Source organism: Lepidothrix coronata, unplaced genomic scaffold (genome assembly GCF_001604755.1).
Source record: "Lepidothrix coronata isolate B3197 unplaced genomic scaffold, Lepidothrix_coronata-1.0 Scaffold15, whole genome shotgun sequence".
In the NCBI taxonomy this organism is placed as follows: domain Eukaryota; kingdom Metazoa; phylum Chordata; class Aves; order Passeriformes; family Pipridae; genus Lepidothrix; species Lepidothrix coronata.
This window is the reverse complement of record NW_016690195.1, coordinates 4611096-4622227: the sequence shown is the minus strand read 5'-3', so window position 1 is coordinate 4622227 and position 11132 is coordinate 4611096. Positions and strand designations below refer to the sequence as shown.

General features: G+C 39.8%; 1 protein-coding gene across 1 annotated transcript; it reads left to right on the top strand.

Moving 5' to 3' along the window:
* Positions 1 to 656: 656 nt before the first annotated feature.
* Positions 657 to 8328, top strand: ABRA (actin binding Rho activating protein). Its single transcript, XM_017806375.1, has 2 exons — positions 657 to 1441; positions 6391 to 8328. Exons 1-2 carry the CDS (start codon positions 702 to 704, stop codon positions 6866 to 6868), a joined length of 1218 nt encoding a protein of 405 aa, XP_017661864.1. The 5' UTR covers positions 657 to 701; the 3' UTR covers positions 6869 to 8328.
* The last annotated feature ends 2804 nt before the right edge of the window (positions 8329 to 11132 follow it).

Below are 11132 nucleotides of genomic sequence, written 5' to 3'. Positions count from 1 at the left end.
CTGACACCAAACACGATAATGTTCCCAGACCCCCCTGAGGGTACGTTCTAAAGAGACAGACATTAATAGATAATGACTGGGAACAGAACACATAAATACCTCTTAAAAAATTAACAAACCTGGATTTCCTTGGACACATGAGGAGTAAGAAGAAATCACCTAGTATCTTTTTAGAAAATGCATCTAACAATTTCTCATTCATACCCTGCTTCTGCCTTCACACTCCCTGACAAGAGTCACTATTTATTTGTGATAATGAAAAGTCTCCACACTGTTCAAACTTGTTAGGGACTGACAGCATTTCATATTTAGCAGTTTCAGTCACTCTGATCAGGATCTCTAATCCAAGTTCTGCATTTCCAGAAGAACACAACCCTTGCCAACAAACTGGGAATTCAGCAGTCATGAAGGGGGGACTAAAGGAGATGTTAATTTCCCAGTATTTCCAGCACAAGTCTGTGTCACCCTGTTTACATCATGCATCATTCATCTGCTGTGATGAAATGCAACCCCTGTGTTTTAAAAAAAGACCTTTGCAACAGTGAGGATACTATATCTTTGTGAGAAGTGTTTCACATATTTTCCATGGGCATTAACTGCTCCTGCTTCTATTTAAATCTCTGTGGCCCTCTTCAGAGGGTATTATTCATTTCAAGAAATCCATTGAGAAGGTGCTGAGCACAAGAACGGGAAAAGCCAGCATGGCAGCAGACAGCAGCATGGCTCCCGAAGAAAAGCGAAGCACTGCTCCTGTGAAAAGGGCTGTCCACAAGATCCGAATGGCCAGCCAAGTCTTCAGTTTGGCGCGAGGTTGGCAGCAGTGGGCATCTGACCACCATGTAAAGCAAGAGCAAGAGCCCTCTGGATGGGCCCCGACTGCAGAAGGTTCATCAGCTCAGCCTGTACAAGAAAGTTCCTTCAAAAAATGGCAAATTCCATCTGTCAAGAGGGACCAAGAAAAAGGTGATGAAAAATCCTCAGTGACAATAAGAGATGCTGAAAAAAATTCAAGGGAATCAGATGAAGCCCTCAAAATGTTCAACATTAAAAGCAAAGAGGTGACCAAAACCGTTGTCAGCAAAGCCTACGAACGAGGAGGTGGCGTCAGCCTCCTCAGTGAAAGATATGAGAATAACAACAGCAGCTCAGAGATGACCAAGCTCAAAGAAGAATCAAGTGCTATTGACAAAATTCTTAGTGGCAAATTATCTCCAACCATAAGGAGAAAGTGTTCAACTGTGGTATCAGATCTGACCAAGGGCTGGGAACATATGGAACAAGAGGACAAAGAGGGATCTAAGAAAGAACTGCTACTTAAGTGTCGTGATGACAGCCTGGATGCCCAGGACAGTGGCTATGGGGAGGCAGAAGAAAAACTCGAGCAGGAAGACAGTGACCGAGAGGTGACGGCTGTGAGGATTAAACGTCCCGTACCATCTCTGTAAGTAAAGCATCTTTATTACATTATCACGAATGGCAGAGAGGTACAGGTTTCCATGAGGAAGATGGGGGGAGAATAGTAGGAAGTGATTAAAGATAAACTATAACTCTTCAATTAAAAAAAAAAAAATTCAGGAAACAGTTCACATATCTCTCTGTGCTTAATTAGTTAGTCAAAAACCTCTGACTATAGCCTAGGGTTTTATGTGCTACGTACATAATAGACACAGTCAGGAAATTATATTTGGGAAATGTTAATTATATTTAATTTTCACACTGGATCTACTGGTTCATCAAAATAACTACTTCCTTCTTACTACTTTAGTTCAAATTTCAGAATATCGACCATTTATTTCAGCAAATGCTGTCTAAAGCAATTTATTTGACAAATAGTATTTCCAAATACTTATTGATTATTTTGCTTAGTATAGGTTGCAAATATTCTCAGGAGCAATTTGCAGAGAATGTCCAAAATTAACATTGCATGAATTACTTCCAAGTACAGCTTATCAAAAGCTGGGTTCAATGCTTCATTTTGGAAGCTTTCCCATGGATTTGGAGTTCATCAATTCAAAGAAGGGAAACTTTCATGGGATCTGGGACTCCAAACATACATTATAAAGCATCCAGCCTGCTTCAACATCTGCAGGATTGATTTGAATCATGCTGTATGCTATACATCATTTGACAAAAAGAACACTTGAATCATCAATACATTCTTTAACATCAAGGTCTCTCATTGGGCACACTACAGTGTGGGGTGAGGGGATAGGAAAGTACATTCATTGAATATGTTGTGGAAGTAGAACCTTCCTTATACCTGTAGATTGTGTGAAGAAAAAGGAAGAAGAATCTGTTATGTACCTACAGAGTTATTATAGGTTCTACTTAAATATTTTAATCAAGTAGTAAATTCATAGCATTAGACAGTTTTGACTAAGACTTCTTTCAGTAAGTCTTACGTTTGAAGTTTACTACACAACAGCAGGTACACATTAAATTTGGAGCCCAGGTGCTAAACAAGTAGTGTTCAGCCATAACCACGCAATCCTTGAGAAGACTCCTATAAGAGCAGAGGAACAGCAGTGTTTGGTAGAAATTCTCCAGTTTCCATTTCCAGAGATCTCCAGGAGAACTACCTTCCCAGAAGAAAGTTACAAACAGTCGTGCTGTGGCCACAGCCAAAGGCAGATGCCAAACTAATTCGTCTCTCTTTTGTTAGTAAAACAATAAAAGACCCATATGTCCAACGCTGCAAGATGGGAAACTGTATGCAGCTGTTATAGACACAGCATACTGTGTGCTTCACTGCCCTGTTTTACAGACTTGGTAATGCCCTGGAACAAAGGCAGCAGAAAGGAATGTGTGGTTGAACCTGAACTGTTTGGATGTGGCACTCACATCTGGTTGTAAAATTGCAATGAAGGGGAGCCCAGCCTCTGAGGCCAGTGGTGAGCTGTGGCTGAGGTGCAGCCCACATGTTGCCTGCTGGCTTTCTGGGCAGGGACGACATCTGGAGGGGAAACTTAAACTGAGGCAGGGCTCAGCAGAGCTCAGCTGCCCAAGCCTGCAAGAGGGAAAAGGCTGGCACCAGGACGTGCGTTCCTACTGGAGCCATCCCATAATGGAGCTTCTACACTATGTCCATCTCCCGCATAAATGCAAGCTGAGCAGGAAGCAATTTGAGACAAGAAGTCCGGGCTTTAACCACCCCCCCCCCCCAAATTAGCCTGTGGTCAAAGGGTGAGTAAGGCAGCAGGTATCAGAGGACCAAGGCCAGGATGTTCATATCGTATCCCAATCGCCTTTTCAGAAATGAAAAACTGGGATCAGCACTGATGATGAAAAACTGATGAAAGTGCCAAAACAGACTTCTTGATCCCTCTGCAGACAGGCAGGCAGGCAGGCTGTATCATTCCCAATGCTTGGATTTTACACCTCACTACTGATGAGCATTTAACATGACCAGCATTAAACTCTGACCGTCATAGTAATGGATTTCAACCATACAGTTCTTTTTAGCACAGCTATCTGAACACATGCACCTACACAGCTATTTTAACTATTCAGATGGGATTAGAATGATGCTTTGCTGTATAGCTGAACGGTCCAATAAGAAGCAAATGGTTAATAGCCAAAGTGAAAAAATATCTACTGTAATGTAGTGCTTGAAAGTTTGCGGTCCCCACTTTTAGTGAAGACTGTGTGCACCATCCTTTCACAGAAGTTAGGACCTCAAACCAAAGATTTCACATATACAGTAGAAAAAAGATATATTTGCAACACTTATCCATAAATAACCTCAGTTAAAACAATTTTATCAGTTTAGAATGTTATAGTACAAACAAACCAACTATCTAGTTTCTGTTAAACTTTTCTTGTACTTTTCTCTATGTCTAATTTTAGTGCTGCTATGTAGGAAAAACATTGATTAGCTATATTTACTGAGGTGCAAATGATTGAAATAACACCATCTATGTTACTTACATCTCTCTCTTTCACTAAAATCTGACACAAAAATAATTTTCTGTTCTTACAGTGCTATTATCAGGACTGGATTTTTTAATTATTCTTTTTTAAAATTTATTTTATAGACTCGAAATATATTGTTTTAGCCTGCTACTTTTATGAACCATTCAATGTTGCTTAATCTTCTTCAAAAAGGCCATAAGTACATGGTTGTTAAAATATATCTCCCATTTTCCTCTCTATGTTTCAGGAAAGAAAGCATCAGTGCCAGTATTTTGTTTTCCTTGCATCAGCACCTTCGTTATTTCCAGTTGCACTATTTACTGGAATAAGGTTGCTTCCTTAGTAGAAGGCCTGTTAACTCCTACTGACATAGGAAACACTATTTTGTTCCTGCTTAGGAGCCAAAGGCTGCAAAAAAAGGGATATGAAACTCAAAATATTAAAAAGGCAGAGAGAAAAAGGTCTTACAGAAAGAGTCAGAGGGAATATGGAACATGGATATTATCCTCCTAGAAGGTCAGAATGCATTTAGGATGATTATTCTGGTTAACAGGTTAACTTAGTTAATTGTTACAGGTAAAGCACTCCTTACAGTGGTTTAACATTCACAACCTTCACTTTGGATCCACAATCCTTTGTGTAGGTGGGGTAGAAGCATGAAAAAATGCTTCTACCTGTACACAATTCACTGTGTTAACTTGTTATTAAGCTAAACAATGGCAAAGATGGCTATTCAGCCATCAGAAATGGTTAAATCAGAAAATGCATTAAAAAAAGTTAGTTACAGTAAGTTTTTCTGAAAGCCACGTGGGGCACAATAATAGCAAAAGGACAGATAAGATGATGGTTTTCTCAACTACTGAGAAGATGATTTGGATGAGGAAGGTGATAATAGTATTCTGCTAGAAAAGAAAATGAAAGGTTTCAGTAGGAAAAGGAGGGAATACATTCTAGACTGTTAAATTAAAGCAGGCAACAAAGACTTTACAGCCTCCTGCTATCTCACTGTCTTCTTTCTGCTCAACCTGGGGAATTGAAATTCTAGGACTTTCTGAGAGCTCATGGCCCTCGGAGAGAAGAGGGAGCAGCTGGCTGTGGCTGAGGGATAAGCCCTCCGTGATGGCAACTGCTCATCAGCTCCACTGAGACTGTTGGCATTACTTCTTCAAGGCAAATTTGATTCACTTAGGATTTTTTTCCCCTGGCAACTCGATAGCTAATAAAGTGATCCAGCTCCGCTAGTTCCTCTGCCCCTGGCACTAAGTGTCTGCACTTCTTCCTCTAGCATTATAATGTTGCCCAGTACTGGCATCTTTCTGGTGCACAGATCTGAACTGGGGACATCTCTATGAATCCTATTCTCTCTTTCAACCAGCTTAGTAGAAAACAAAGCAATGCCAAAACAGCAGGGAAACAGAATTTTCTGCAGCTCTGCAGTCCTCTCTAATATTTTTTAAGTGTATTTTGATTCTCTGGTGTTACTGTTAATATTCAGCTGACATTACTGAGGAGGTTTCAAAGCAGCCTTTTGGGGAGTAAAAATATTAGAAAACAAATTACTTTGGCACAGCCACAGCACAGTCCCTAGCTGAGCTCCGTACAGACACAATGACAGGATGTGGACAGCACAAAGACCAGCTCAGACTATCTGTAACTCCCCCACAATATGTGAGATTGGTCACTAGAGGAAAGAGTATCAGACAACTTCTTGTCTGCCTGGAGTCATCCAGCACTATGATGTTGCTATGCACACACACAGAAAAGTAAGACCTCTGAAGGCCTTTCCTCGTCCTTTGACATTGACACAGATTTCAGTAGCCTTAAGTTTCTTTCAGGTTTTTATCCTGCCCATTGGAATGCGAATTTTGGACTTCAGTACTTGTTCAGAACCATACTTCAAATATAGAATCATAGGCCAAGCTACCACACTCCATTAGCTTGTTGTTGTTCCTACAGTTATTGACATCTATTACAGAGAAGAGATTTTTCTAGGCCCTACTTTCTGTTTTTCAGGCAAGAATAGTGGAGGACCTAGACCATACACTTAGAGTTATTGCCATCTCTAACCTCGGGGGGGTGGGGGGCAGATTTCAGGCTTAGGTAGGCACACAGAAAGGGGGAGCTGTGTGACTAACCAAAAGTACAGAAAGTGTAGGTAATTAGCAACATACTGTTTTGCTCCCATACAGAATTAAGACATTTGGGGTAAAGTTTGTCAAAATGGGCTCAAATCTGGGCTGGAGGGTAGTAGTATAGACGGGATAAAGCTGTGGTCTGCGAATTTGCATTTGAGTGCAAACTGAGCACAGACTAACAGCCTCCAAAGAACTAATTTAGAAGTGGTGAACTCGTGCCACCTGGTGGCTCCCATCTTGTCTGCAAAACCACAGTAACCAGTTAACAGCAGAGATCAATAGCAGAACTGAGCCATTAAACTATGAGATCCAAAGCTCAAATGCCCTTTTGTGTTTCTTTCAGCGCAAGCAGGCTGAGCGAAGAGGCCCGGGCCAACTCCCGCAGGAAAGACAGCGCCGTTCACAGCCTGAAGGACAAGTGGCAGGAATGGGCCGACCAGCACATCACAACGCAGAAGCTGAACCCCTTCAGTGAGGAATTTGATCATGAGCTGGCCATGTCCACGCGCCTGCACAAAGGAGATGAAGGATATGGCCGTCCAAAGGAAGGAACCAAAACCGCTGAAAGAGCCAAGAGAGCCGAGGCCCATATCCACCGGGAGATCAGGGACATGTGCTTCATCATCGAATCAATGGCTAGGCCACGGCCTGATGGCAAGATCCAAGTTACTTTCGGGGAACTCTTTGAGAGATATGTTCGTATTTCAGATAAGGTTGTTGGAATTCTGATGAGAGCCAGGAAACATGGGCTGGTGGACTTTGAGGGAGAAATGTTATGGCAAGGAAGGGATGATAATGTCATAATTACTTTATTAAAATAACCAAACCAGAACAATTTTTGGAAAACTTTTCTCCCCTTCTCCCTTGCTATTAGTATTTGCACATGCCAGATCAGTAGCTGAATGACAATATAAACTCAGGACAAGTTTTTGATCTGTGAAAGTGATCTTGTACATGCATTTCCTAATTAATTCATTTAAATACCTATAAAATTATTTTATTTGAATACAGAATAAGGGTATCACATTTGTTTTACAAGCAGGATATGCAACTACTACTGCAGTATTATCTTGACAACTACTGACGCAGATTTCTCTTACATATCACATACAAAATCCTTCTTTTTATAAACGGGGTTTTATATACTTATTGTATTTATATAACTAATTTATTAGGTTGTTTCATATTTGGAGTTATGAATGTTGGAATGTAATGAATAAAAATGTTTTCACTAGATAGACACTTAGAAAACGCCTTCTATGCAACATTGTGCAATGTATCATCTGATTATCTATGTTGATACAGTTCTTATAAACAGGGGAAATAGTATAACATAAAAATCAGTCAGGTACTTGTACTTTTGTGTATAGCAAAAAAGTGACTAACATCATTATCTTCCTCTGAAATGTACCTCTGTGAGAAAAGATAAACCATGTTCATAACTTTGAGGAAATGTTGTTTCATATGACACAGAAACACTGACCTAATTTTACAGAATTTGCTGTTCCGATGTCACTGAAATAATGTATTTCAGTCCAGATGATGCTGAACAGGAGTAAACGCTATTGAAGTCATACTTCTAGGTCTTAAAATTGTTTGTATTATTCACAAATCTGAGACCTCTGTAAGGTCTTTAATAATTACTGGATTATAGAGATCACTGTTTACTACTGTAAAAATAGCTGGTAAAAATGTGTTTGCTTCACATGAAAAGCATTTGTTTCAGAGCAAGATGCCTGGGCCAGTAATTTGCATAATAACAAAGAAGTGTTTTTTTCCCCATAAAATTCTTTCACACTGAAAGAGCAAATATTGTCTTAGAAGTTGTATGAACATCTTTTCTCTCTGATAACCCAAATATTGCTGTCATATTAGGAGTACAGCACTCCAGTTTGATACTACAATGTACAAATAAATCAAATATTTAATAAGTTAGTAATCAGTTCTTGTATCACTACGTCTATTGTAAGTCTGTGTAAATCATTAGTATTTTAGGCACAGTTATATGTTGTGACTCTAAGGAAGAAAGAATTAATTGTAAGATGGACCCAATGGAACGTACTTAGCAATGTTTTCTTGAGATCTCTTAAACTACTCAAGCTGACCTACAAAACTGACCTCAAAGTGTAATACTTACATATAATAATTTTTACCTGCATGTTTTTAACTTATTTTTACATCTTTATATAATGACCTTCACAGCTGTCTAAATTGTCTTGACAAAATTTTATTGTCAAAAGAATACATGAACTATAAATACAACCCTTAATTATTTCTTGGTTATTGTCCCACACACTTGAAAATAAATGTGTGTATATTCTGTGAAGTAAAATGTCAATAATTATTTTGATATATCAAAATATAAGTGCATTATCTTTTCACAGGCTGTTAAAATGTTTCCCTGTGAAGGTTTCTCTGTCCAAAGATCCAGAAAAAGATTTCAGGGTACATGGAAAGTCCTTATTAAAAAAAACCTGTACAAAGAATGCACACTAAAGGCACATTAAGTGTTAAGTGAATTACATATTTCTGCTTATGAGAACTCTCATCCACCACAGGAAAACACAGCAGATGTACAGCTCACCACTAGTCTTTCAGTGTTATGTTCACGTGTGACTTAAACCCCAAGAGCACCTCATCACTGTATGAGGAATCAAGCACATCTGCTTTCATTCACCCACCCAACACAGTCAGCAAGATATATTTTTGTACTGAAACACTGTAGCATACCAGTACGTGGTGCATTTCAATATTATGCACGTTTACAGCATATAATAAGAGCTTGTGCATTGATACAAAGTCTATGCCACCTACCACTCACCTGCAGGGAAACATCTGGAGTACAACTAGTCCTGCTGAAGTAGGAATCAAAAAAACCTTCCTTGCTTAGGTCTTACGCCAATGAAGTAGCCTGTAGAAATTTAATTTACTCTGATGTTTTTTCCATTTCTTCCTACCTGTTCGATAGGAACATGGAAGTATGGAGTGCCTCTTCTGTTTTATCTATTCCCCGAGCATTGCCTCTAACGAAGAAATCATTACATGAAAGGAAGGCAGAAATTGTTGCCAACAGAGAGCCATCTCTGCCTCATTGCATGCCTACTGTAGAATCCCAGAAGGGGCTAATGTGTATGTGCCAAACACTTATAGCCAGACAGCTGTGAAGCCAACCAAGGATTGTCAGTAATAACACTCCAATAGGAAAGAACAAGATGTGGCTTAAGAAGGGGGCCATGTGGAGGTAGGGCAGCACTTTTCTAGGACAAACATCTTAGTTCTAGTTCCTGGAAATAAGCACAGTAGTGCAATGCAACGGCAGGAATGAGGCTGAGAAGTGGGCATAGACCTTAGGGGGGGATCAAGACCACCAAAGGCCCTCCAACCCGCTTCTGGAAATAAAGAAAATGTCTCATATCTGAAAGAACGGACTGCACATGATAACTAATTTGCATAGAAAGGTAGTCACTATCTTCAGGGGAGGGAAAACCTACATATAAAAGAGTAACCCCACCAAGACTGGCTGTGTGCCTCAGGACATCCTATGAGCTGGACCAACACTGGAACGCTGGTGGTCTCTTTTACTCTTTCTTTTCTTTCCTTGTCTCTTCTTCTTACCCTTTATCTAAAACCGATTGCCATGTGCTTATATAGTAGGTCAGGTACTAACACACCAATTTCCATGCCACCTGTGTAATTTACTAATAAAACTTTCTGAGTTCTTGCAGACTCCTGACTGTTGTTCCTTTCGACCATGAGCATCTACGAATCTTGTGTGCTTCCTTCCCCTTAAGGATTGGATGTCAACCTACTGACGAAAAAGGCTGGGTTGACTGGATCACCAGCAGATTTAGTGCTGGCATTTTCTTGCTCCTGCCCCTTAAAATGCAGGGAGGCAGACACCCAACATGGACTGAATAAACTGCTGGCATTCTCAAACAAAACCATCTTCCTCCAGGTTCATTAGGGCAAGTTAAGCATCTACTTTAGAGGCAACAATTGCTCCTGATCCAGTCCTAACATCTGAAATTTAGCTACATCTGCACCTACTGAAATTCATAAAAGTCATTCACTTAAGCATTTGCAAGCAACTGATTATTGGCATTTATTTTTCTGCACACTCCTGTACAACCACCAGAAGTCACTGGGGCCAAGACTATGCTTTAACAGTTCCATATAATGCCTCCACTAGTACTGGGGGCAAGACAGGCAAGGACAGACTAAGCTGCACAGCAAACTTCTCAGTCAAACTGTATGTAATTCACTGACAGAAGAGATAAGGAACCTTCCTGTTTTCTCCTTTATGGAACATAGCAGAGAGAACTGAAAGCCTGTAACTTTTATTCAAACACATTAAGCAACAGAACAGACCAGTGGCACTCCTTGAATTTCAGCATTTCATATCCACAGAAAGTAAGAGAAAATAAATCTGAATCCATTAAAAACAGCTGAACAAAAGCACTCCATGAACTACCCACTCTAACTCTCCTAGTATACTGTGTTACATTTCTGTGAAACTAGCACCTCTGCCAAATTTAAATGTTCTAAGCAGAAAGATTGTAAAGGTCAAACCCTTCTTGATTAAAGCAGTCTCTGTAAATTTTTATTCAAGACCTGCTTTCCTAGTTCTGACTTGCTTCAAATATAAAAGCCTTAAACTCTGAGACAAGTGTGCAACACCTACTCCCACAGTTGCTTAGAGTTGCACGTTATTTTCTTAAATACTGTATTCACCCTCCAAATGCTGTATTTGAAACATATCTCCCCCACTTTCCTCTCTGAAGTGAGTGTTGCTTTTGTGAGGGTTGCATAGTTTACTTGGTATCGAAAAACTAATCTCTTCTTTTGCAGGAACTGAAGTACATTTTTCATATTCTGAATGTAGTTTTCATGTTTAAGTGACAGCACGGAATTTGTATCAGAAGAAATAAATTTGACTTTTACACTTTATTTTTTCAAGTCTTACCACACTTGCTGCAGTGGCTTGAAGCGAGCAGATGTGTATCCCACCCAGTAGAAATCAGCTTCCTATTCCACAGCAATAATTCCTTCTTTAAAAATGTTTCTGTACAGCCTGAGTTCAGTATT